Below are 27,952 nucleotides of genomic sequence, written 5' to 3'. Positions count from 1 at the left end.
GGGGCGTTGCGCTCAGAGAGTCTGGTGGACACGGGAGGGCAGTATGGCTCGCCAGCGAGGACCAGGAGTGGTCGTTTGTACCGAGTCGCCACGTGACGTATGTCGGTTGTGTGTAACGAGCGGGTCGAGTTGACGGAAGAGCTCCCCGCGGGTTGGTTGTATACAGAATCGCCACGCGAGTAGTTGCTGTTCATTTCACCTTGGTGGGACGTTAACAAACTTCTTTAAGTCCACCGTTTTCATATTGGAGTTTAAAAAGGAGACGCCTAACATGAAGGAGCGGTCACTACCCGTCAACGTTGCAGAGAAGACGTGAACTCCGGTGACAGAGCGTGTTGTCGCGTGACCGTGGCTTGTTGGGTACGCTGGCGAGGCGTGCGCGGTCGGATGTGTGGATCCTTGCCATCAGAGGTTGTGTACGGCCTGTTCGAGCATAACTGCAAGTTAAGTTTGTGAAAGGTTTAATCGTTAAGTAATAATTTTGTGCAACCAGCGCCTCTTCTGCCTTGTGGCCTCCGGCAACCGGGTTTCATGTCCCTGGCACCGGTGTAATTGAGACAGTGATCTTTCCTCCTCCTCTCGTTACTGCCCGATGGGAGGTGTAGTTTTTCCAGTTTTAATTGTTTGGCTATTCAGTCGTGTGTTATGAGTAAATTCATGTTTCTTGTTGGTTGATCATGTGGTCGCTCATTCAGGACTGTGTGGTGTAATGTTTCCTTGCACGAGGTTAGCTCTAATTCTGTCAGCAAGTTAAGCTAACTTATAACAAGTTTTCACTGGCTAAAAGTCGGTGCAGTGACCAGCCTGAGAGTGGCAATTGTGTTTACGGGCGTATTTAAATTGGTCAGTATTCTGCTAGCCTGAGCATCCCTGAGTGGGTGATTTGTGGCCGCCTTACACGGGTCCGTCATATCTGTTATGTTCTAATGATATTCCAGGACACTTTTGTTTAAAAACTTTTTAAATTCCTCCATTCCTTTATTGCCATTAATCGTGTGTGTGTGCTGAGACCTTTGATTTTTTTTTTAATGACGGTGTTGATAACTTCACTACCTTACCGTACCTTATTAACAAAGTTCTGTATTTACTTTAGTAGCCTGTTTACTAATGTTTTTTTAAGAAATTTTTAAACTGTTACATTGCTATAAATTACTTGATTTCCGTTAGCGGCGTGTTTTGAAAGACTGTTATTGCCGTACTGTTAGCTTCCGTGTTTTTTTTTTTTTTTTTTTTATTGAAACTGTTCTATTGCTATAAATGACTTGATTGCCGCTTTTAAAAGAAATTTTTAAACTGCTGTATTGCTATAAATTACTTGATTGTCGTTAGCGAGGTGTTTTGAAAGGTTGTTGATTGCCGTACTGTTACTCCTACTTTTTTTTTAAAAAAAAGAATTTTTTTTAAAAAAATTGTTGTATTGCTATAAATTACTTGATTGCCGTTAGCGGCGTGTTTAAAAGGCTGTTTATTGCCGTACTGCTTGTTTCTGTAAGATACGAATAAAAGATTTGTGTGTGAAAATCTCAACTCGACAGTAAACTACTAGCAATTTGGCCCCTTTTCCCCAACTTGTGGTGTGGCTTGTAGTAACCGTAACCACTGTGTGTGTCAATTGCATCCATAGCGCGCTATCGAATTTTAGCAGTTTAAGCTGCTTTTAAGTGCCAGTAGTGGTGCCCAACTTTGCCGCAATGTTAACAACGATGCGGACATTGAATGAGGGAAATATTCCGACCCCTCGGATAGCGCGAATCCTGTACCGGTAAGGGACGCCTCTTATCTGACGTCTGATTCGCGTGCTGCGACACCCACGCCCCTCCCCGCGCCCACACCCACGCGCGTACGACCGGCGGGGCGCAGCGCACTGCTGCAGCCCTAAAAGGCTGCCTTTGATCTCGCGGCGGCGTCGGTGGCCGCGCCAGAGGGCGTAACTCGATTTTCCCCTCTTCGCACCCCCCGCGGCACTCGCTGTCCCCGCCGCGTGGCCGGACCGGGCGACGCAGCTCCCACCACACGGACGGCAGCCGCGCAACTTGCAGCTCCGGCTCTGTCAGCCACAGCTGACGCCTCCTGCACAGTGCTTCCTTCCGGTCGAACTGGCGATGTCGCTGTCCGACAGCGCATTCGATGCACTCGAGACCTTTGGAATTGAATGAAACTCGCTGACATGGAATGAATGGAGTCGATATGGATGAAATACGTGAAGTGCGACAAATCAGTACTGTCGTTCCACAGGGTTCAGTTCAAGGACCATTCTACCTTTATTATTACCCTGAAAATCCAGGGAAATTGGTACACCTGCCTAATAACAAATAACAACCCCGAACACGCAGTTGCCACAACACGACTTGGCATTGACTCGACTAATATCTTAAGTAGTGCTGGAGAGAACTGACAACATGAATCCTGCAGGACTGTCCATAAATCCGTAAGAGTGCGAGGGGGTTGGGATCTCTTCTGCATAGCACGTTGCAAGGCATCCCAGATACCCTCAATAATGTTCAAGTCTACAGATGTGACTAGCGGAAGTGTTTAAACTCAGAAAAGTTACTGGAGCCACTCTGTAGCAATTCTGAAATCGTCCAAGTCCGTCGGAATGCACGATGGACATGTATGGATGCAGAGGATCAGACAGGATGCTATGGCGTTCCACAGGGTCAGTTCAGGGACCACTCTTTCTTTGTTATTACTCTGAAAAGACAAAGAATTTGGTACAGCTGTCTAATATGATGTACTGACCCTCGAGCTCGCAGTTACCACAACACGACGTGGCATGGTCTCGACTAATATTTGAAGTAGTGCTGGACGGAACTGACAACATGAATCCTGCACGGCTGTCCATAAATCCGTAAGAGTACGAGGGGGTAGGGGTCTCTGAACAGCACGTTGCCCAGATACGCTCAATAACGTTCACTTCCGGATATATTGGTGGCTAGCGGAAGTGTTTAAACTGAGAAGAGAATCCCTGGAGACTGTAGCAATCCTTAATTCTCCAAGTCCGTTGGAAGGCACGATCGACATGAATGGATGCAGATTATCAGACAGGATGCATGGCGTTCCACAGGATTCAGTCCAGGGACCACTCTTTCTTTATTATTACCATGAAAAGCCAAAGAAATTGGTACATCCGTCTAATATCATGCACGGACCGGTGAGATTGCAGTTACCACAACATGACGTGGCATGGACTCGACTACTGTCTGAAGTTGGCATGGACTCGACTACTGAAGTAGTGCTGGACAGAACTGACAACATGAATCCTGCGGGATTGTCCATAAATCCGTAAGAGTACGAGGGGGCAGGGATCTCTTCTGAACAGCACGTTGCAAGGCATCCCAGATACCCTCAATAATGTTCAGGTCTGGAGATGTGGTTAGCGGAAGTGTTTAAACTCAGAAGAGTTACTGGAGCCACTCTGTAGCAATTCTGAAATCGTCCAAGTCCTTCGGAATGGTCGATGGACATGAATGGATGCAGGTGATCAGACAGGATGCTGTCGCACCTGTCACGGGTGTCAGAGTCGTATCTAGGCTTATCAGGGGTCTCATATCAACCCAACTGCATACGCTCCATACCATTAAAGAGCCTGCACCAGTTTGAACAGTCAGCTGCTGACTTGCAGGGACCATGCATTCATGAGGTTGACTCCATACCCGCCAGCGACCACCCACTCGATACAATTTGAAACGAGACTAGTCCGACCAGCCAACATGTTTCCAGTCGTCAACAGTCCAATGTCGATGTTGACGGGACCAGGAGAGGCGTAAGGCTTTGTGTCGCACTGTCATCATATATACACGAGTGGAGCTTCGGCTCCAAAGGCCCATATCGGTGATGTTTCGTTGAATGGTGCGCATTGTCACTTTTCGATGGGCCAGCATTGAAATCTGCAGCAATGTGTGGAAAGGTTGCACTTCTGTTACGTTGAACGATTGTCTTCAGTCGCCGTTTGTCTCGTTCTTGCAGGATTTTTTTTCGGCTGCAGCGATGTCGGACATTTGATGTTTTACCGAATTCCTGGTATTCACGATACCCTTGTGAAATGGTCATACCGGAAAATACCCACTTCATCGCTGCCTCGGAGAGGCACCGATTATAACACCACATTGAAACTCAATTAAATACTGATAACCTGCCATTGTGGCAGCACTAACCGATGAAATAACGGCTCCAGACACCTGTTGTCTGATATAGGCGTTGCCGACCACAGAGACGTATTCTGCCAGTTTAATATCTCTGTAATTGGAGCTTCAGTATAATTAACTGATAATACACTGAAGGAAAAAAATCGCAACGCCAAAGGGAGTTATACGACTCATGTGAAAGTTCCTAGACGTGTTTCTACATCTGAAAGATTACGTCTATTCCGATTTCTCTCCAATAGTATAAAAGAGCGCTATTGGCAACACGATGAGAATGCAAATCAGGTTTGCTTTAAATACACGCAGTAACGTGAGCGATGAGGTTGGTCTTGCTGAGTTGATGTTCGTCAACAATACCTTTAAGGCGACAAAGACGTCATTATCCACAGCCCACTGATTTCCAACGAGGTCTTCGATAATCTGGATTTTCCTTCTGTGACTTGGCAGGAAAACCACAATTCTACACTATGTCATCAAAGGTATACGGACGCATGGCTGAAAATGACTTACAAGTTGATGGCGCCCTCCATCGGTAATATTGGAATTCAGTATGGTGTTGGCCTATCCTCAGCCTTGAGGATAGATTCCACTTTTGCAGGCATGCGTTCAGTCAGGTGCAGGGGAATGGCAGCGCATTCTTCGCGGAGTGCTGCACTGAGGAAAGGCATCGATGTCGTTCGGTGAGGCCTAGTATGAATTTGGCGTTCCAAAACGTACCAAAAGTGTTCTGTAGGATTCAGGCCAGGACTCTGTGCAGGCTAGTCCATTACAGGTATGTTATTGTCGTATAACCACTCCGCCACAGGCCGTGAATTATGAACAGGTGCTGATCGTCTTGAAAGATGCAACCCTCATCCTCGAAGTCCTCATCAGCAGTGGGAAGCAAGATGGTGCTTAAAACGTCAATGTAGGCCACGCAAATCAACAAGGGGTGAAAGCCCCCTCCATCAAAAACACGACCACACCGTAACACCACCATCTCCGAATTTTACTGTTGCCACTATACACGCAGGCAGGTGACGTTCACCGGGCATTCGCCATACCCACACACTGCCGTCGGATCGCTACATTGTGTAACGTGATTCGTCACTCCACACAACGTTTTTCCACTGTTGAATCGTCCAATGTTTACGTTACACCAAGCGAGGCGTCGTTTGGCATTTACTGGCGTGATGTGTTGCTTATGAGCAGCCGCTCGCCCATGAAATCCCAGTTTTTTTACCTACAATCTAACTGTTATAGTACTTACAGTGAATCTTGACGCAGTTTGGAATTCCTGCATTATGGTCTGGATAGATGTCTGCCTCTTACACATGACGACTCTCTTCAACTGTCTGCGGTCTGTGTCAGTCAACAGACGAGGTCGGCCTGTACGCTTTTGTGCTGTACGTGACCCTTCACGTTTTCACTTCACTTTCAAATCGGAAACAGTAGAGTTAGGGATGTCTATGAGTGTGGAAATCTCGGATACAGACGTGTGACACAAGTGATATTAACCTGACCAGGGAGTGCCCCATTCTGCTCTCCTACGATGTCTAATGACTACTGAAGTCGCTGAAATGGAGTACCTGGCAGTAGGTGACAACACAATGCACCTAATATGAAAAAACAAGTATGCTTTTGGCGTTGTCCGGATGCTTTTGATCACATAGCTTACGTGACTCCTGCCAGGTTGGTCACGAGAATGTGCAGTCGCAAGAGGATCAGGATCCAGACGGCCGCGTGACACTACCTAACAAGAGGGAAGACCATCGTGTTTGGCGGGTGGCTATGGCGTCCTAGAGCAATATGAGCAGAGGTGGACACCGCTACAGTCCCTGTAGCTTGCATTCCACAGACCCCAAACCACCGTCATTTGCTACTAGAGCGGTGTCAAGCGAGAGCTCATTGGAGGACAAACCGGAGGTGTGTTGTGCGTTCAGACGAAAGTTGGTTCAGCTTCGGTACCAGTGATGGCAGCGTGTAGCATTCCTTCATTCTTGAACAGACCTCATCTTTCCTTTCTTCTCTCCGCATTTTCCCCGGTTTACTCCTTGCTTTTATTTCAAAATTTCGTGTCAATAATTTTACTTCCGAATTTGCCTCTTTCGTCGATTCTTTACCTACTGATTCAGATAGGAATGAGACAGTTGGGTGTGAGTGGTAGGATCTCATGCCGAGGATAAGAGCAGTTTTGCACAGTTTTATTGAAACGCCACATAGAATTTCCTGGAAAACAGACCTTAGTACTTAATTAAAGAATTTATTCCTGAAATAATTAGCATCATAGTTGTTGACATTGCACTCCCAATGGAACCAAGTGTGGGGCGGCGGATGAGTTTGTAGAAAATAAACTAAAATCTGATGATTGCTGGATAAATGCTTGCATGTTGAATCAGTTTCTGGCTTTTAGAATGTTGTTAATGGTGTCTTTCGCCGTTCTCAACACTGGCTCTCTATTTACTTTTTGGCACCCAGAAAGTGATTTAATAAAACATGGAACCAGTAATTAGAGATCCTAGTGCCCACTTTATCTGAGAATGTTATTATAGCTGCAGCTTATAGCTCTGAGGAATTAGGAGATTGTCCGGGATTTCTAATCAAAAACGGTTTTCCAAAATAGTTGAGTATATTCTGAAATCCACTGATGAAAAACACAAGTATCCCTACAACCTAACTAACAGAGCAGTTCAGAGTCTAATGCGCTGATGCAACTATAAATGTCCGAATTAAATGTTAAAAAGAATGCTCGCCATAATTTGATGAAAATATTTCATCAAACGCCACGCTAAATATTTGGTAGAATGTCTGTCCCGCGACGGCACGTGAAAATACGACAATACGCAAACTGAAGCTAGATAATGAAAATCATCCCAGAATTAACACTTCACATGAAATGTTTTCATGGTTCCGAGTATCTCTAGTAACTTAATACGGCACCCGAGGCTGTTTGTAGCAGTGACACTGATGCGACGCGACTCCCGACACAGATGGCGTGTTATTCAGCGTCTGGAGAGAACTGGGGCCTTCCTTCCTCGCGCAGCGTTCATATATATAAAGCCGCGGTGCGGACGGCTAAGGGAACGCCTGATCAAATCGGCTCTCCCGACTAGCCGCTGGGCTAGTAACGCACCACTTCAAGTTACATAATAATTTATAGCTTCTTTTTCTGATGGCCGAAGAAGCTCTTAATTTAAACGTGCATTCAGCACGCAGGTAAGTATTGATAATAAAATTTTGACGTGGCTAAGTTAAATATTCTGGGCGAGAGAATTAATTAAATTACACTGTACGCAGTAGATGAGCTCTGAACTGGCCCTTTTGAGATCTGCTATCGCTATAATTTTATAGGTATTCAAAAGAAACTTTACACATCTTCATAATCATAGCGGACCTCCAACCTATTTAAATCTAAACATCCTAGCCTTATTTACTAGCCTACTTAATCTATCTTGCTTCCTTCAGTTTTGAGACAAAAACCACAAATCATGAATTTCCACTAAAATCTTAATATGTGAAATCCAAAGTACTGTTTTTATTAAATCATTATGAAAGATGAATCTGAATATAAATTTTGAAGTCTCTAGCTCTTTTCTGTTGTGCCAATGATTTCTCCAGAAAAACGCCCAAATTTCGAAAATGGCTGAAGTTATCGAACTGAACCATGGACCTTGCCGTTGGTGGGGAGGCTTGCGTGCCTCAGCGATGCAGATGGCCGTACCGTAGGTGCAACCACAACGGAGGGGTATCTGTTGAGAGGCCAGACAAACATGTGGTTCCTGAAGAGGGGCAGCAGCCTTTTCAGTAGTTGCAGGGGCAACAGTCTGGATGATTGACTGATCTGGCCTTGTAACATTAACCAAAACGGCCTTGCTGTGCTGGTACTGCGAACAGCTGAAAGCAAGGGGAAACTACAGCCGTAATTTTTCCCGAGGACATGCAGCTTTACTGTATGATTAAATGATGATGGCATCCTCTTGGGTAAAATATTCCGGAGGTAAAATAGTCCCCCATTCGGATCTCTGGGCGGGGACTACTCAAGAGGACGTCGTTATCAGGAGAAAGAAAACTGGCATTCTACGGATCGGAGCGTGGAATGTCAGATCCCTTAATCGGGCAGGTCGGTTAGAAAATTTAAAAAGGGAAATGGATAGGTTAAAGTTAGATATAGTGGGAATTAGTGAAGTTCGGTGGCAGGAGGAACAAGACGTTTGGTCAGGTGATTACAGGGTTATAAATACAAAATCAAATAGGGGTAATGCAGGAGTAGGTTTAATAATGAATAAAAAAATAGGAGTGTGGGTTAGCTACTACAAACAGTATAGTGAACGCATTATTGTGGCCAAGATAGACACAAAGCCCATGCGTACTACAGTAGTACAAGTTTATATGCCAACTAGCTCTGCAGATGATGAAGAAATTGATGAAATATATGACGAGATAAAAGAAATTATTCAGGTAGTGAAGGGAGACGAAAATTTAATAGTCATGGGTGACTGGAATTCGTCAGTAGGAAAAGGGAGAGAAGGAAACATAGTAGGTGAATATGGATTGGGGGAAGGAATGAAAGAGGAAGCCGCCTTGTAGAATTTTGCACAGAGCATAACTTAATCATAGCTAACACTTGGTTCAAGAATCATAAAAGAAGGTTGTATACCTGGAAGAATCCTGGAGATACTAATAGGTATCAGATAGAATATATAATGGTAAGACAGAGATTTAGGAACCAGGTTTTAAATTGTAAGACATTTCCAGGGGCAGATGTGGATTCTGACCACAATCTATTGGTTATGAACTGCAGATTGAAACTGAAGAAACTGCAAAAAGGTGGGAATTTAAGGAGATGGGACCTGGATAAACTGAAAGAACCAGAGGTTGTAGAGAGTTTCAGGGAGAGCATAAGGGAACAATTGACAGGAATGGGGGAAAGAAATACAGTAGAAGAAGAATGGGTAGCTCTGAGGGATGAAGTAGTGAAGGCAGCAGAGGATCAAGTAGGTAAAAAGACGAGGGCTAGTAGAAATCCTTGGGTAACAGAAGAAATATTGAATTTAATTGATGAAAGGAGAAAATATAAAAATGCAGTAAATGAAGCAGGCAAAATGGAATACAAACGTCTCAAAAATGAGATCGACAGAAAGTGCAAAATGGCTAAGCAGGGATGGCTAGAGGACAAATGTAAGGATGTAGAGGCTTGTCTCACTAGGGGTAAGATAGATACTGCCTACAGGAAAATTAAAGAGACCTTTGGAGAGAAGAGAACCACTTGTATGAATATCAAGAGCTCAGATGGCAATCCAGTTCTAAGCAAAGAAGGGAAGGCAGAAAGGTGGAAGGAGTATATAGAGGGTTTATACAAGGGCGATGTACTTGTGGACAATATTATGGAAACGGAAGAGGATGTAGATGAAGATGAAATGGGAGATAAGATACTGCGTGAAGAGTTTGACAGAACACTGAAAGACCTCAGTCAAAACAAGGCCCCGGGAGTAGACAACATTCCATTAGAACTACTGACGGCCTTAGGAGAGCCAGTCCTGACAAAACTCTACCATCTGGTGAGCAAGATGTATGAGACAGGCGAAATACCCACAGACTTCAAGAAGAATATAATAATTCCAATACCAAAGAAAGCAGGTGTTGACAGATGTGAAAATTACCGAACCATCAATTTAATAAGTCACAGCTGCAAAATACTAACGCGAATTCTTTATAGACGAATGGAAAAACTGGTAGAAGCGGACCTTGGGGAAGATCAGTTTGGATTCCGTAGAAATGTTGGAACACGTGAGGCAATACTAACCTTACGACTTATCTTAGAAGAAAGATTAAGAAAAGGCAAACCTACGTTTCTAGCGTTTGTAGACTTAGAGAAAGCTTTTGACAACGTTAACTGGAATACTCTCTTTCAAATTCTGAAGGTGGCAGGGGTAAAATACAGGGAGCGAAAGGCTATTTACAATTTGTACAGAAACCAGATGGCAGTTATAAGAGTCGAGGGGCATGAAAGGGAAGCAGTGGTTGGGAAAGGAGTGAGACAGGGTTGTAGCCTCTCCCCGATGTTATTCAATCTGTATATTGAGCAAGCAGTAAAGGAAACCAAAGAAAAATTCGGAGTAGGTATTAAAATTCATGGAGAAGAAGTAAAATCTTTGAGGTTCGCCGATGACATTGTAATTCTGTCGGAGACAGCAAAGGTCTTGGAAGAGCAGTTGAACGGAATGGACAGTGTCTTGAAAGGAGGATATAAGATGAACATCAACAAAAGCAAAACGAGGATAATGGAATGTAGTCAAATTAAATCGGGTGATGCTGAGGGGATTAGATTAGGAAATGAGACACTTAAAGTAGTAAAGGAGTTTTGCTATTTAGGGAGTAAAAGTAGTAAAGGAGTTTTGCTATTTAGGGAGTAAAATAACTGATGATGGTCGAAGCAGAGAGGATATAAAATGTAGACTGGCAATGGCAAGGAAATCGTTTCTGAAGAAGAGAAATTTGTTAACATCGAGTATAGATTTAAGTGTCAGGAAGTCGTTTCTGAAAGTATTTGTTTGGAGTGTAGCCATGTATGGAAGTGAAACATGGACGATAACCAGTTTGGACAAGAAGAGAATAGAAGCTTTCGTAATGTGGTGCTACAGAAGAATGCTGAAGATAAGGTGGGTAGATCACGTAACTAATGAGGAGGTATTGAATAGGATTGGGGAGAAGAGAAGTTTGTGGCACAACTTGACTAGAAGAAGGGATCGGTTGGTAGGACATGTTTTGAGGCATCAAGGGATCACAAATTTAGCATTGGAGGGCAGCGTGGAGGGTAAAAATCGTAGAGGGAGACCAAGAGATGAATACACTAAGCAGATTCAGAAGGATGTAGGTTGCAGTAGGTACTGGGAGATGAAGAAGCTTGCACTGGATAGAGTAGCATGGAGAGCTGCATCAAACCTGTCTCAGGACTGAAGACCTCAACAACAACAACATTTAACACACATTAATTTAGTATTATTCCTGACATGCTAGAAAAGTTTTAGGTCATTTGCTTGATTTTTAAGGTATTGCGCAACATTTATGACGTCAGAGCTAGTTACAGCAGACTGGCTGGCACACAATGGAAACTGATGTGAATTTACAACAGCGTGAGTAGGCTGCTTCCCTACACAAGGAATACGATCAACAATTGAAACTTCCTGGCAGATTAAAACTGTATGCGGACCGAGACTCGAACTCCGGACCTTTGCCTTTCGCGGGCAAGTGCTCTACCAACTAAGCTACCCAAGCACGACTCACGCCCCGTCCTCACAGCTTTACTTGTGCCAGTACCTCGCCTCCTACCTTCCAAACTTCACAGAAGCTCTCCTGCGAACCTTGCAGAACTAGCACTCCTGAAAGAAGGGATATTGTGGGGACATGACTTACCCACAGCCTAGGGGGTGTTTCCAGAATGAGATTTTCACTCTGCAGCGAAGTGTGCGCTGATATGAAACTTCCTGGCAGATCAAAACTGTGTGCCGCACCGAGACTCGAACTCGGGAGCTTTGCCTTTCGTGGGCAAGTGCTTTACCAACTGAGCTACCCAAGCACGACTCACGCCCCAGTCCTCACAGCTTTATATCTGCCAGCACCTCGCCTGCAGAGTGAAAATCTCATTCTGAAAACATCCCGTAGGCTCTGGCTAAGCCATGTCTTCGCAATATCCTTTCTTTCAGAAGTGCTAGTTCTGCAAGATTCGCAGAAGAGCTTCTGTAAAGTTTGGAAGGTGGGAGACGAGGTACTGGCAGAAGTAAAGCTGTGAGGACGGGGCGTGAGTCGTGCTTGGGTAGCTAAGTTGGTAGAGCACTTGCCCGCGAAAGGCAAACGTCCCGAGTTCGAGTCTCGGTCCGCACACAGTTTTAATCTGCCAGGAAGTTTCACATCAGCGCACACTCCGCTGTAGAGTGAAAATTTCATTCTACATACGATCAACAATTAGTCTGCATAATAAATGACCCAGTTCTATAATATATATATATATATATATATATATATATATATATCTTATATATATAAACACAATTTTAAGGTTTAAGGACCATTTAAATGGAAAAAATACCTATTTAGACAATGGGTAAAATTTAGCTGTACAGAAACGGGGCAGACAACAGTTATACATACCTCTTTAGCCAGCCGCTGTGACCGAGCGGTTCTAGGCTCGTCAGGCCGGAACTGCACTGCTGCTCCGGTCGCAGGTTCGAATCCAGCCTCGGACATGAATGTGTGTGATGTCCTTAGGTTAGTTAGGTTTAAGTAGTTCTTAATCTAAGGGACTGATGACCTCAGATGTTAAGTCCCATAGTGCTCAGAGCCATTTGAACCATATGAATATACCTCTTTAAATAATGGAGGACTTAGTGCTCCCTTTATACTCTGAAACAATTTGAAAAGGTTACAGCATAATATAAGCAAAAAAGACCTGAGGTTAAGTGCGACTAAAGCTATGTTCTGCTTTGGCATCCCTTGAATTATCACAATAAAAAAAAAGTTCACTGTAAATGATGACAGCCAAAACAGTTGCAGGATTAAGATTTATTAAAATTCTTGACCATGGTTTCGGTATATATAAATATTATATACTCACGACGCCTTTGGCACAATTGTTTTATTAATCTCCATTGCAGGATGTGATTTTAGGTATTTTACTTCTGATGAAGGTATATTTATATATACCGAAACCGTGGTCAAGAATTCTAGTAAATCTTTGTCCTGCAACTGTTTTGGCTGTCATCATTTACTGTGAAGAATTTCAACAGTTGCTGTTTCAGCCAGGTTTAAAATCTTGAGATAAAGAAAGAGAATAGTTATAAAAGGCATCCAGCTGAGATAATAAACTATAATGATGTGCTGAAAAATAATGATTCCGAAGTTTTTTACGTGGAAACTCTTCAAGATTTTTAAATAAAACAAACTCTATTAAGTTTCTACGTCTTAATTTTTCATGTCTACGTGTTTTCAACCCTGTACCGCTAGAGGGCTCTGAATTTTAACAGAAATGATTGCGGTCTGTTAGGTTACTATGTCTGCGCGTCGGAAACAGAGTTCAGTATCGCGTTTCGAATCCTAAGAGCTCGTCCGCACTTGGACCACCCTCTTCTTCCGCATGAAAATGCCACACCAAACACGAGCGCTGCGACAGCTGCTACAATCCGTCTCTTCACAGTCATCGGCCAACCTCCGAACAGCAACCGACTTGGCCCCATCCGACTACCATCTGTTTCGAATATTTAAATAACACCTTGGAGGACTTCACTCTGATAGTGATGACGCGGCGCAAGCGGAATCGAGGTTGTCGCTTCGTCAGTGAAGTCAAACATTCTACATTGTCGGTACGGACAAAGTGGTCTCTCGGTGGGAGCACTGCGTTCGTAGTCGGGGTGACCATTTACATCTACATCTATACTCCGCAAACCACCTGACGGTGTGTGGCGGAGGGTACTTTGAATACCTCTATCGGTTCTCCCTTCTATTCCAGTCTCGTATTGTTCCTGGAAAGAGAGATTGTCGGTATGCCTCTGTGTAGGCTCTAATCTCTCTCATTTTATCCTCATGGTCTCTTCGCGAGATATACGTAGGAGGGAGCAATGTACTGCTTGACTCCTCGGTGAAGGTATGTTCTCGAAACTTCAACAAAAGCCCGTGCCGAGCTACTGAGCGTCTCTCCTGCAAAGTCTTCCACTGGAGTTTATCTATCATTTCCGTAACGCTTTCGCGATTACTTAATGATCCTGTAACGAAGCGCGCTGCACTCCGTTGGATTTTCTCTACCTCTTCTATCAACCCTGTTGAGCAATATTCAAGCAGTGGGTTAACAAGTGTACTGTAACCTACTTCCTTTGTTTTCGGATTGCATTTCCTTAGGATTCTTCCAATGTATCTAGCATCTGCTTTACCGACGATCAACTTTAAATGATCATTCCATTTTAAATCACTCCTAATGCCTACTCCCAGATAATTTATGGAATTAACTGCTTCCAGTTGCTGACCTGCTATATTGTAGCTAAATGTTGAGAAATAGAAAATGTTTAAAAAAGCTTTTGGAGTTTTCGCTTAACCAACTCAGGAAAACCTTCTTCTACCGACGCTTCGCCAAGTTAACAGCTGCCGGCTTTCATAATAAATGTGTACTGGTGGTGGTTGCCGTCAACTATGTACCCACGGACTCAACGTTGCGATATTGAAAGTTTTGGCTGGTTCCGTTGTCTTGGGTCTGGGATACATAGTTGCCGCATTACAGGCCAAATACTGGTGAGTCTACAGTATACGATAAGAATACACCCATGAATCGAATAGTCGAAGGTTTCTATGACTCGGCAATTGTGGATTATGAAAGTAACATAAAAATTTATCAGTAAAAGACTGCAATTAAGTAAAATCTGCAGGTACTATTTTAACGCCTTTAAATGATGAGTACGATAGTAGAAGTACTTTTAAGAATGCGATATACGAGGGCGGTTCAGAAAGTAACCTCCGATTGGTCACAGTGCGGGTTGTGGGGGGAGCAGCGACGCCATCTGTGCGTTCACGCACTCAACAGGTCAGTCGGCATCAAGCCGTGGTCGAGTGAACGTCGTACCTGCGCTAGTTTAGTTTTTGTGGCAGTTTGAAATGTGTGCTGCAATAGAAAACCCCGCCAAATGTGAAGTGCGTGCTGTCATAAGGTTTTTTACAGCCAAAGGATATTCTGCAGCAGCTATTCATCGTGAGCTTTGTGCCGTGTACGGACCAAGAGTTATGAGTGAAGGAGTTGTCCGTGAATGGGTACGTTTATTTAAAAGTGGACTAGAAAACGTGCATGATGAAGAGAGGAGTGGTAGACCATCATTGGTGACTGACGAACTCATTCAGACAGTTGATGCAAAAGTTCGTGAAAATCGACGTTTCTCAATGTCGGAGTTGTCTACTGGTTTTCCACAGATTTCTAAGACTCTCTTGTACGAGATAGTGACAGCAAGATTGGGTTACCGTAAGTTCTGTGCACGATCGGTGCCCAAAATTCTTACCGACCACCACAAAACTCAAAGAATGGCCTCTGCATTAGACTTTCTGTCATGTTATGAGGACGAAGGAGAACCATTGTTAAACAGAATCGTGACCGGTGACGAAACCTGGATTAAGTACGTGAACCCTGAGACAAAAGAACAATCAAAGATGTGGGCACATTCAAATTCGCCTACCAAACCTAGAAAAGCCTCGCAAGATTTTTCTGCCAGAAAACTGATGGCAACGGTGTTTTGGGATGCCAACGGGGTGTTGTTGGTTGAATTCATGGAACGTGGTACGACCATTAATCAAGACTTGTACCGTGAAACAATAAAAAAGTTACGACGGGCTATACAGAACAAACGCCGTGGTATGCTGACTTCCGGTATCGTTTTTTTGCACGATAACGCCCGTCCTCACTCTGCTCGCAGAACAACGGCCCTTCTTGAGTCCTTCAAGTGGGACGTTATCAACCATCCACCTTACAGCCCAGAACTGGCGCCAAGTGATTATCACCTCTTCACGCATTTGAAGAAATGGCTCGGGTCACAGCGACGACGAAGAGCTCAAAGATGCGGTCACAGGCTGGCTCCAGGCACAAGCGGGTGATTTTTATGCAGAAGGAATTTCAAAGCTTGTGAAGAGATACGATAAATGCCTCAATCGCTATGGAGACTATGTAGAAAAATAGTGCAAAGATGTAGTTCTAAGATGTATATATTAAAATATTTTTATTTAACTTGGTGTATTTTTTTAAACCAACCGGAGGTTACTTTCTGAGCGGCCCTCGTATTTCTGCAAAACACTTATTGTTATCGATGGTCCAACAGTTAAATTAAATATAAGTTGAATAACAGAGAAACAATAGATTTCTACCTCACTTAATTAGCTATGAACAACAACATAGCTCGCGAGATATTCACTTCCAAACGCGTACTACGTCTTCACTGTAGAAACCACGGAAATCTCAGAAGCTCACAAGTCGGCACTCACCCAACCATGCATAGATAGCATACAACGCAAGTGAATTAAAAGTAGCCAGGAAGAAGTGTCTCATACGACCGCAACACAGAATTGCGTGGCAATGTTCCACGCCTTGCCCAACCCCGGTGACAGGGTCACAGTTCACGCCAGCACACGACTGGTAGGGCGTGTTCCCCTGATGCGCTTAAGGGGCTCCGGAACGCCCTATACTTGCAATGTTAAAATAACGCTTATAAATTACATCTTTCCTCACAAAGTATTTGAGGTATGAAGTTGAACTTTTTACAGATTATTTATTGGAATATGGGCTACAACTTAACACAGGGATTTTACAAAATTTTAGTTCAGTTATTAAAGATGATTTTTTTTTAAATTGTAATGAAAATTCACAACATTTTTTTGCAATTTTTTATTTATATATTCAAAAATATACAGTTTTTTGGAAAAAGGCTGTGTTAAATTATGCAGAAGATACTGTGTAACATTTACTGAAAGTTTGAAACAAATATGTTTGGAAGATCCTTAGAAAATATGTAATTAGTATGAGAAAATAAAAGTTTTGGGAATCGAGTGACAAAGATTGGATTAACTTTTTAGTGCATTCCAGGTCCATAGGATGGATTATCTTCATCCTCTGCAAACTCCTCCTCCAGCTTCCTCTTGTTCCTCCTCCTGTTTACTCCTGCTTGTATTTCTAGACTCTTTACAGCCCTATCTGCAGCCCGAAGGCGTTCCTTGTCTAAAGCAAGCATCGCTCGTTGTTGTGTTCGTAGATTTTGCTACCATTTTCTTCAGTTGCAGTTAATGCAACACTGTTCCAAAAGGTGGTCATGTATGAACACTTATCACATTTCAGTTGTATTTCACTAGCAAGTCCTACGTGCTTTATTATGGAGAGTTCCAGACCAACATCACTACAATGAATACATCTTACACAGTTTGAAAAAATTCCTTTGAGAACCGACGTATCAAATATTTCATTCACATCCGATTCGCCCATTAAACATTCATAGTTTCCACTCATTGAACCAAGCTTATTCTGTGAAGTATTTTCTTTCCCACTTTGGCTGCTATGGGCAGGTGTACTTGAGAGGTTAGGTTCACTCACTTGGTTATCGTCTTTATTGTTTACAGTAATAACACATACCTTTGGCTTTCCAACATTTCTCCTTTTCTTAAAAGCCTTCAGAGGATTTCTAATAACTTTACTTTTACTCATTATTATACTTCAACAAAACAGAGACTCAAGAAACAGAATTAATTACGAATATTTTCGAGATAACGACAGAGTAAATAAACATGAAACAATCGACAATCACACCAGCGATATATATTGAACCATCACAGGTTAGCCACAACACATACTTTATCTCACATCACTAAAATGTACCTGATGAACACGGACGTTAATAATAACACCATTTGACGGCAGTTTAACAGCGCCACAGTGGGTCACGCCCATGTAGAACACATTTCAAAAAAAATTTTAAAATAGTTGTAGTCTTCGGAATTGAATAAATTATATATCTAATTAAAGGTAATAGTCTGCAGATTCAGAAAACGCAAAAAAGTAAAAATTGAACTTTTCATTATTTTGAGCCTTTCCGGAGCCCCTTAAGTCGGCGTTGCCTTGGCTAACACGTTGCGGTGCAGAAAGTAATAACTTTGTCGACAGTTAAGAAAAGATACAGTGCCATATGCGACAGATCCTGTGGATTTGAATGGGTAAGGTCTTCTTCTATTTCTTGACAAACATCTTTTTTTTTTTTTTACTTTTCATTTTTTTAGGGCTGTCTGTATTTTCGTACAATGGTTTGGTTGGTTTCATTGTCCACGTATCATCGTGGTGTATTGCTCCAAACATGTTCTGGGGATTTCAAGTTTCATGACACCTGTTGCTGTTTGTAGTAGATTCTGATGCGTAGAGTGCTTTAAAACTGTGTTGCAGTTCCTAAGTTTTTCCTATCTTGATATGTTCCTTTGATTGTAACGTGTCATTGTGAGTTTGTCTTCTTCCTGAGGTTTTCTGTCGTATCCACGTTGGATGCTTCATTTAATTCAAAAAAATGTTTCCGAGCACTATAGGACCTAACCTCTGAGGTCATCAGTGCCCTAGAACTCAGAACTACTTAAACCTAACTAACCTAAGGACATCACATATATCCATGCCTTAGGCAGGATTCGAACCTGCGACCGTAGCGGTCGCATCGGTTCCAGACTCTAGCGCCTAGAACTGCTCGGCCACACCGGCCGGCGCTTTGTTTAATTCTCCTACTTATATACAGTAACGTAGATATTGGAGTTTTGGGACTCTGCTAACCTTTCCGTATTTTGTGTACGTGGCTTCTGTGGTACTGTTCATTCTTTCAGTGTATTGCATTTCATCGTATGATATCAGCAGACTTGTTTTGACTAAACTTCATGTAAGTATTCCAGTGCTTCCTGTGCTCCTTACCTGTTGTTACTATTGCCATGGCATCTGCAAACGCTAGAGGTTTTTATAATTCTTTTGTTTACAAACGTTCCTCCTACGTAAATCCCCTTTAATTTCTGTTCCCACTGTTTGTTGATTTGTTTCAAGATCCTTTCGAATAAATGTTGTGAGAGACCATCTCCTTGTCTGATCCCTCTGTGTATGGATGTTTCTGACTTTTCTCCCATAAATTTTACTTTGGATGCGGTGGTTACTGTACAAGAGCCCTAGTGTTTCTACATATTCCATGTTCTTCTAGTATGTTATAAAGAGTCAGCCGATCTATGGAGTAGTAGGCCTTCTTAAAGTCCACAAACGTGCCCACAGTATTGTTCGTCTGTCTGATCCTTAAGGACTCTTCACAAGTTCCAACTGTGCTCAGCACATGGACTTCGTTTTCTGAATGCTTGGTACTCACGGAACATTTCTTGTTCTAGTCTGTTGATGCCTTGGACACAATTTTGTACAGAACCAGTGATAACAGGATACACCTGCAGTTATTAGGGTCTGCCTCGTCGCTGTTTTTGTCCAGTGATTATACAGTACTGTATGTATAGGATACTGTAGACCTCGCGTTCTAGTGACTGCCGTTGGGTTATTGACATAAGTACGTCGCAGTGACTCAGTCCATGTCATTCCCCTGTATCCTAGTACACTTAGCTGTTGGACACCACAGTCTTTGTTGGACACCACAGGCTAAGTGGTTCGGCTGTGTCACTATGGGAAGTACTTCTTGGTGTCTTACTTTTGCAGTATATCACGTAGACAGTCCCCCAGAACCCCTCGTGAATTATCTGTTGGCAGCTGAGGTCAGTGTACGCTATGGAGTCTCTCGGCTCCATTGTGTTAATCCGACAGGAACAACGCTGTGATGCAGTATATCTATTCGTCAGAAGCCTCTGAAGGTCAACCCGTTGGAAGCTGGGGACACTGTACTTTCTGTCCTCCTATGACTGCTGTTATCTTACTTTCACAATATATCAAGCAGACGCTACCAATCCTATCCCCCAGAACCTCTGATGAGTTCGCTGTCGCGAGCTGGTGTCAGCATACGCTATAGAGTACCATGTACATCATGGTGATGCAGTCGACAGATTTCACCAGAACCCTTGAAGAGATCCCAATTGGAAGATGGGTAGACTGTATTTTCCTTCCTCTTATAACTGCTGTTGTCTTACTTCTACACTATATCACATCGACGCTACCAATCCTGTCTCAGTATTGCTGCAGCATGTACATCATGGTCATGCAGTCCATCGATTTCACCGAAACCCTTGAACAGCTGCCTGTATGGAGCTGAGGGCACAGTACTCCCTGTCCTCTTACGATTGTTGCTGTCTTGCTTTGGTGGCCATATCACATAGATGTAGCGTATCACATTCCCCAGAATCTCTGATGAATCAGATTTTGGAAGCTGTTGTCGATATACCCTGTGAAGTCTCATATCTGCATTATGTTGCTTCAGCAGGTACATCGCCTTGATGCAGCCCATTCCAATTCACCAAAATCGTAATAGGAGCAGGGGACACTGTATTCTGTGTCCTCTTACGACTGTTGCCGTCTTACTTTGGCAGCGATACCACATAGAGGCAGTCCCTCCCAGCCCCCAGAGTTTGGTGTCGTATGCTGGGGTCAATGTATATTATGGGGTCTCGTGGCTGCACTGTATTGCTGTAGCAAATAACCATGGATACGAGTCCATCACTTTCAGCAGAACGCTTGAATAGCTGCCTTTCGAAAACTGGCGACCCTGTACTCTGTCACCTTGTGATTGCTGTTGTCTTACTTTTACAGTATATCACATAGACGCTATCAATCCTGCAGCATGTACTTCATGGTGATGCACTCAACCGACTCCACCAGAACCCTTGAAGAGTTGCCTGTAGGAAGCTGAGGGCACAGTACTCCCTGTCCTATTATGATTGCTGCTGTCTTGCTTAGGTGGCCATATCACATAGATGTAGCGTATCACATTCCCCAGAATCTTTGATGAATCAGATTTTGGAAGCTGATGACAATACACCCTGTGAAGTCTCATATCTGTATTATGTTGCTTCAGCAGGTACATCAGCTTGATGCAGCCCATTCCAACTCACCAAAATCGTAATCGGAGCTGGGGACACTGTATTCTGTGTCCTCTTAAGACTGTTGCTATAAATCCTGCAGCATGTACTTCATGGTGATGCACTCTATCGACTTTACCAGAACCCTTGAAGAGTTGCCTGTAGGGAGCTGAGGGCACAGTATTCCCTGTCCTCTTATGACTGCTGCTGTCTTGCTTTGGTGGCCATATCACATAGATGAAGCATGTCACATTCCCCAAAATCTCTTTTGAATCAGATTTTGGAAGCTGATGTCAACATGCCCCGTGAAGTCTCATAGCTGCATTATGTTGCTTCAGCAGGTACATCGCCTTCGTGCAACCTATTCGATTTCACCTGAATCATATTAGGAGCTGGGGACACTGTATTCTGTGTCCTCTTTATTGCTGTCTTTCTTTGGCAGCGATATCACATAGAGGCAGTCCCTCCCAGCCCCCATTGTTGGGTGCCGTATGCTGGGGTCAATGTATATTATGGAGTCTCGTGGCTGCATTGTATTGCTGTAGCAAATAATCACGGATACGAGTGCATCTTTTTTAACAGAACGCTTGAATAGCTGCTGGTCGAAAACTGGCGACCCCGTACTCTGTCACCTTGTGATTGCTGTTGTCTTACTTTTACAGTATATCACATAGACGCTATCAATCCTGCAGCATGTACTTCATGGTGATGCACTCAACCGACTCCACCAGAACCCTTCAAGAGTTGCCTGTAGGGAGCTGAGGGCACAGTACTCCCTGTCCTCTTATGACTGCTGCTGTCTTGCTTTGGTGGCCATATCACATAGATGAAGCGTGTCACATTCCCCAAAATCTCTTTTGAATCAGATTTTGGAAGCTGATGTCAACATGCCCCGTGAAGTCTCATAGCTGCATTATGTTGCTTCAGCAGGTACATCGCCTTCGTGCAACCTATTCAATTTCACCTGAATCGTATTAGGAGCTGGGGACACTGTATTCTGTGTCCTCTTTATTGCTGTCTTTCTTTGGCAGCGATATCACATAGAGGCAGTCCCTCCCAGCCCCCATTGTTGGGTGCCGTATGCTGGGGTCAATGTATATTATGGAGTCTCGTGGCTGCATTGTATTGCTGTAGCAAATAATCACGGATACGAGTGCATCTTTTTTAACAGAACGCTTGAATAGCTGCTGGTCGAAAACTGGCGACCCCGTACTCTGTCACCTTGTGATTGCTGTTGTCTTACTTTTACAGTATATCACATAGACGCTATCAATCCTACAGCATGTACTTCATGGTGATGCACTCAACCGACTCCACCAGAACCCTTGAAGAGTTGCCTGTAGGAAGCTGAGGGCACAGTACTCCCTGTCCTATTATGATTGCTGCTGTCTTGCTTAGGTGGCCATATCACGTAGATGTAGCGTATCACATTCCCCAGAATCTTTGATGAATCAGATTTTGGAAGCTGATGACAATACACCCTGTGAAGTCTCATATCTGTATTATGTTGCTTCAGCAGGTACATCAGCTTGATGCAGCCCATTCCAACTCACCAAAATCGTAATCGGAGCTGGGGACACTGTATTCTGTATCCTCTTAAGACTGTTGCTATCAATCCTGCAGCATGTACTTCATGGTGATGCACTCAATCGACTTTACCAGAACCCTTGAAGAGTTGCCTGTAGGGTGCTGAGGGCACAGTACTCTCTGTCCTCTTATGACTGCTGCTGTCTTGCTTTGGTGGCCATATCACATAGATGAAGCGTGTCACATTCCCCAAAATCTCTTTTGAATCAGATTTTGGAAGCTGATGTCAACATGCCCCGTGAAGTCTCATAGCTGCATTATGTTGCTTCAGCAGGTACATCGCCTTCGTGCAACCTATTCGATTTCACCTGAATCGTATTAGGAGCTGGGGACACTGTATTCTGTGTCCTCTTTATTGCTGTCTTTCTTTGGCAGCGATATCACATAGAGGCAGTCCCTCCCAGCCCCCATTGTCGGGTGTCGTATGCTGGGGTCAATGGAGTCTCGTGGCTGCATTGTATTGCTGTAGTAGATAATCACGGATACGAGTCCATCTTTTTTAACAGAACGCTTGAATAGCTGCTGGTCGAAAACTGGCGACCCTGTACTCTCAGTCCTCTAGTGACTGCTGTTGTCTTACTTTTACAATACATCACCTAGACTCTTGACGAGTTGGCTGTTGGGAGCTGCAGCATACACTATGGAGTGTCATGGTGGAGTTGTATTATTGCAGCATATAGATTGAGGTGATGCAGTCCATCCATTTCATCAGAATCCTTGAAGAGTTTCCTGTCGGAAACTGGGGACGCTTTACTCTCTGTCCACTTGTAGTTGTAGCTCCGTTACTGTTGCACGTACATAACGCTGGTGCAGCCCATCCCTATCCTCAGAGACCTTGGTGAGTTGGCTGTCGGTACCAGGTGTCATAAACACTATGGAGCCTCATGACTGCGTCCTATTGCTGCGGCAGGTACATCAGGCTGATAAAGCCAATCCCTCTCACCAGAACCCTTGAGAAGTTGGGTGTTGGGGATTGGGAACACTGATCACCCAGTGTTGTGCTCCTTTCGCAGGTACATCGCGGTGACGCAGCCCATCAAGTACGCCAAGCACCGCAACAGCCGGCGCGTGTGGCTGACGATCGCGCTGGTCTGGATGATCAGCGCCGCCATCGGCAGCCCCATCGTGCTGGGCCTCAACAACACGCCCGACCGCCGGCCCGACCTCTGCCTCTTCTACAACTCCGACTTCATCATCTACAGCTCCCTCTCCTCCTTCTACATCCCCTGCATCATCATGGTCTTCCTCTACTACAACATCTTCATGGTGAGTACTGCTCTGCACAGTCTACTTTACTACTCGTGAGATAGAGGGAAGAACACCACTGCTCCCTTCCACTTGTTGAGGCGTAGCACCTTCGCATCGCTCCTGTCACTAGTTTGGACGGTATCGTTATAGGCATGAGTCATCGACAGATGTCACCAGCTGATGTGGAGCTGAGTTACAGAGGTGCCCGTAGTTGTACTAGTAGGCGGCAGAGGTCAGCAGTTGACGGACAGTGCTAGCAATCGTAGTCAAAACAATGTTGTAAAGTTATGTTTAGTTAATATTTGATGTATTTGCATAATTATAATTGTTTTATATGTGTAGTAATTAGCAGTGTGAGTGTTGTATAAGTGAAGAAGAACGGAAGTAAATGAATATTGTTTTGTATATTTACGAAGTACCAGTTAAACAATACAGGTGATTTACTATAATTAAATGTGCAGTCAGTTTATGGTACTAATAAATCGTGAGTAGAACACAAATTAATCGGTAATTTCGGAAGGAGTAATTTTATATTTCACACTTTTCTAAATTTATTTATTTAGCAATTGCCATAGAAAGAAAAGTTTTATAATACTGCAACCTGATTTGCTGATTATGATATCAGACAATCAGAAAAATGCAGGCTCGCGCCAATCTATGCTGGGAACAAAGCCTTTGGCCTTATCTAGGGGGATCAGGGCTGAGGGTTCGAACGAGTATCATCTCATTGAAAGCAGCTCCGACGAAAGTACTGTAAAATCGTGGAAAATGCTAATCACGAATTCACGAAGTAGTACAAAGTGTATTTAAGTGAGCGGTATAGCGGAAGTCGTGTGGAATATCGGACGGAATATCAAAATTATTGCTTTTGACTGTTAGTTAAAACCGCGTGGCGTGTTGTGCGATCTGAGACTGGGACAGGTGTCACGTGTAGAGCAGAGTGCACAACATCTGAGCGAGCATTTTCATAACCAAACGATCCGGTGAACTCTATTAACTTCGGTAACGGGTGTAAATACAATAAACTGGCTACGTGTGTGATTGTGGTGTGCGCGTGGACTTTACATTGTCTTGCCACTTAGTGCAGACTTGGCAGTATTAACTGTGATGTTTATCGTAAAAATACACCTGAAAATTTACATTGCCAAGTTAAAACTTTTATTTCAGTAGCTAGCCACATCCCGTTCACCGGACAATTCTATGTATGTTGCGACCTGCAATAGACAGTAGTGGTCTAGTATTTTCTACTACAGCTTTTAGCTAGACAAATGAACATTGCTGGACACTGGCAGGGAAGAAAAAGTAGCGTGCCGCGCCGCACTGTGAACGACAGAATAAATGTCTGCTGTTAATTATTGTGATATGCGTAGAAAGTGCATGTTTGCAGCGCAGCACACAGCAGTTATAAGGACCATCCACGATACCACCGAGGAAAAGCATTTGGTAATGGCGGCAGTTAAAATGGTGTGACTCCGTCTTACACCTAAGTAAAAATAAAAACATTATTAGTCTTTTATTAGTATTACTCTGCTCTCTTTGAGAAATCTGCTATAATGAACGGCTAGAGGCACTCAGTCCCATTTGCATGTTGTCTAACAGCCTCCAGGAGCAACAAAAATGTGATTTTCGTTATGATTAATGATTCCGTAGAAATGTTGGAACACGTGAGGCAATACTGACCCTACCACTTATCTTAGAAGAAAGATTAAGGAAAGGCAAACCTACGTTTCTAGCATTTGTAGACTTAGAGAAACCTTTGACAGTGTTGACTGGAATTCTTTCAAGTTCTGAAGGTGGTAGGGGTAAAATACAGGGAACGAAAGGCTATTTACAATTTGTACAGAAACCAGATGGCAGTTATAAGAGTCGAGGGGCATGAAAGGGAAGCAGTGGTTGGGAAGAGAGTGAGGCAGGGTCGTAGCCTATCCCTGATGCTATTCAATCTGTATAATGAGCAAGCAGTAAAGGAAACAAAAGAAAAGTTCGGAGTAGGTATTAAAATCCATGGAGAAGAAATAAAAACTTTGAGGTTCGCCGATGGCATTGTAATTCTGTTAGAGACAGCAAAGGACTTGGAAGAACAGTTGAACGGAATGGACAGTGTCTTGAAAGGAGGATATGAGATGAACATCAACAAAAGCAAAACGAGGAAAATGGAATGTAGTCGAATTAAGTCGGGTGATGCTGAGGGAATTAGATTAGGAATTGAGACACTTAAAGTAGTAAAGGAGTTTTGCTATTTGGAGAGCAAAATAACTGATGATGGTCGAAGTAGAGAGGATATAAAATGTAGACTGGCAATGACAAGGAAAGCGTTTCTGAAGAAGAGAAATTTGTTAACATCTAGTATTGATTTAAGTGTCAGGAAGTCGTTTCTGAAAGTATTTGTATGGAGTTTAGCCATGTATGGAAGTGAAACATGGATAATAAATAGTTTGGAAAAGAAAAGAGTAGAAGCTTTCGAAATGTGCTGCTACAGACGAATGCTGAAAATTAGATGGGTAGATCACATAAATAATGAGGAGGTATTGAATAGAATTGGGGAGAAGAGAAGTTTGTGGCACAACTTGACTAGAAGAAGGGATTGGTTCGTAGGACATGTTCTGAGGCATCAAGGAATCACCAATTTAGTACTGGAGGGCAGCGTGGAGGGTAAAAATTGTAGAGGGAGACCAAGAGATGAATACACTAAGCAGATTCAGAAGGATGTAGGCTGCAGTAGGTACTGAGAGATGAAGAAGCTTGCACAGGATAGAATAGCATGGAGAGCTGCATCAAACCAGTCTCAGGACTGAAGACCACAACAACAACAATGGTTAATGACGGAAGTTAAAAATGTAAAATGTTATCATAATATCGTCTTTAACAGTTACAATCTTAATTTATAAGTTTCACACAGTAAGGCAACATAACTCATCGTGAGCAGATTAATCAGACTACCTACATGTAGTATAAGAGAAGAGCCAAAGAAACTATTACACTTGTCTAATATCGTGTAGGCCCCCCACGAGGTCGCAGAAGTGCCGCAGCACGACCTGGCATGAATTCGACCAATATCTGAAGTTGTGCTGGAGGGAACAGACACCATGAGTCCTGCAGCGCTGTCCATAAACACGTAAGAGTACGACGGGGTTTAGGTCTCTTCTGAACAGCACGTTGTAAGGCTTCCTGTCCGGGGAGTGGTGGCAAGCGGAAAGAATATTCCTGGAGTCACGCCGTAGCAATACTGGACGTGTGGGCTGTTGCACTGTTGATGGCCCAGCATTGAAATTTGCACCAGTTTGCGCAAGGGTTGCACTTCTGTGACGCTGAACGATTCTCTTCAGTCGTCATTCGTCCTGTTCATGCAGGATCTTTCTCCAGCCGCAGTGATGTCGGAGATTTGATGTTTTACCGGATTCCTGATATTCACGGTACACTCGTGAAATGGTCACACGGGAAAATCCCCCTTCATCGCTACCTCGGAGATGCTGTGTTTCGTTGCACCGACTGTAACACCACCTTCAGACTCACATAAATCTTGATAATCTCTGCTTGTGGAAGCAGTAACAGATCCAACAACTGCGCTAGACACTTATTGCCTTATACAGGCGTGGCCGACCGCAGCGCCGTATTCCACCTGTTTACTTGTCTCTGTACTCGAACAGGCATGCCTATACCAGTTTCTTTGTCGCTTCAGCGCATACCACTGAATGTACATGCTAACTTACACCGATGGACGACACGTAGTTCACTATTTTTTTTTATTTTTTTTTTATTTTTATTTTATTTATTTATTTATTTATTTTATTTTTTTTTTTTTTGAATCATCGCTCTTTGGTTTGCGTTCATTTCAGAGTAGAAATTGCAAATTACGTCCTCAGCTACTTGCTTCATGTAAGTCATCCTCTTTCTTCTTCTATAATTTCTATTATCTACAGCTCACTCTAGTGCAGTGGTGGTCATTCCCTGATGTCTTAACGCATGTCCTATTATCCTGTCCCCTCTTCTTGTCAGTGTTTTCAGTATATTCGTTCCCTCGCCGATTCTGTGGATAAACTTCTTATTCTTTACCTTATCAGTCAACCTAACTTTCACCACTCCTCAGTAGCACCACATATCAAATGCTTCGGTTCACTTCTGTTCCACTTTTCCCACAGACCATGTTTCACTAACGTGAACTGCTGGGGCCCAAACATACGTTTTTAGGTATTTGTTCCTCAAATTAAGGCCTGTGTTTGATACTAGTAGATTTCTCTTGACCAGGAATAATCGCCTGGTAAGTGCTAGACTGTTTCAATATACTCCTTGTTCCGTCCATCATCAGTTATTTTATCTCCAACGTAGCTGAATTGCCACTTCTCAATAATTTCGTCTTTCTTCGGTTTACTCTCGCTTCCATATTCTCTACCCATTAGACTGTTCAAACCATTCAGCAGATCATGTAATTACTCTTCGCTTTCACTGATAACAATGTCTTATCATTG

At 43.4% G+C, this 27,952-nt stretch overlaps 1 protein-coding gene across 1 annotated transcript in view; it reads left to right on the top strand.

The window, feature by feature from the left end:
- LOC126424704 (dopamine D2-like receptor) overlaps positions 1-27,952 on the top strand; it is a 188,229-nt gene that overhangs the window by 85,718 nt on the left and 74,559 nt on the right. The window contains exon 2 of the mRNA XM_050087428.1: positions 23,252-23,504. Within this exon, the coding sequence (XP_049943385.1) occupies positions 23,252-23,504 (253 nt within the window). The remainder of the gene's footprint in view (positions 1-23,251; positions 23,505-27,952) is intronic.

Source organism: Schistocerca serialis, chromosome 10 (assembly GCF_023864345.2).
Source record: "Schistocerca serialis cubense isolate TAMUIC-IGC-003099 chromosome 10, iqSchSeri2.2, whole genome shotgun sequence".
NCBI lineage: Eukaryota > Metazoa > Arthropoda > Insecta > Orthoptera > Acrididae > Schistocerca > Schistocerca serialis.
The sequence above is the reverse complement of the archived record's forward strand: the minus strand, read 5'-3'. Positions and strand labels throughout refer to the sequence as shown.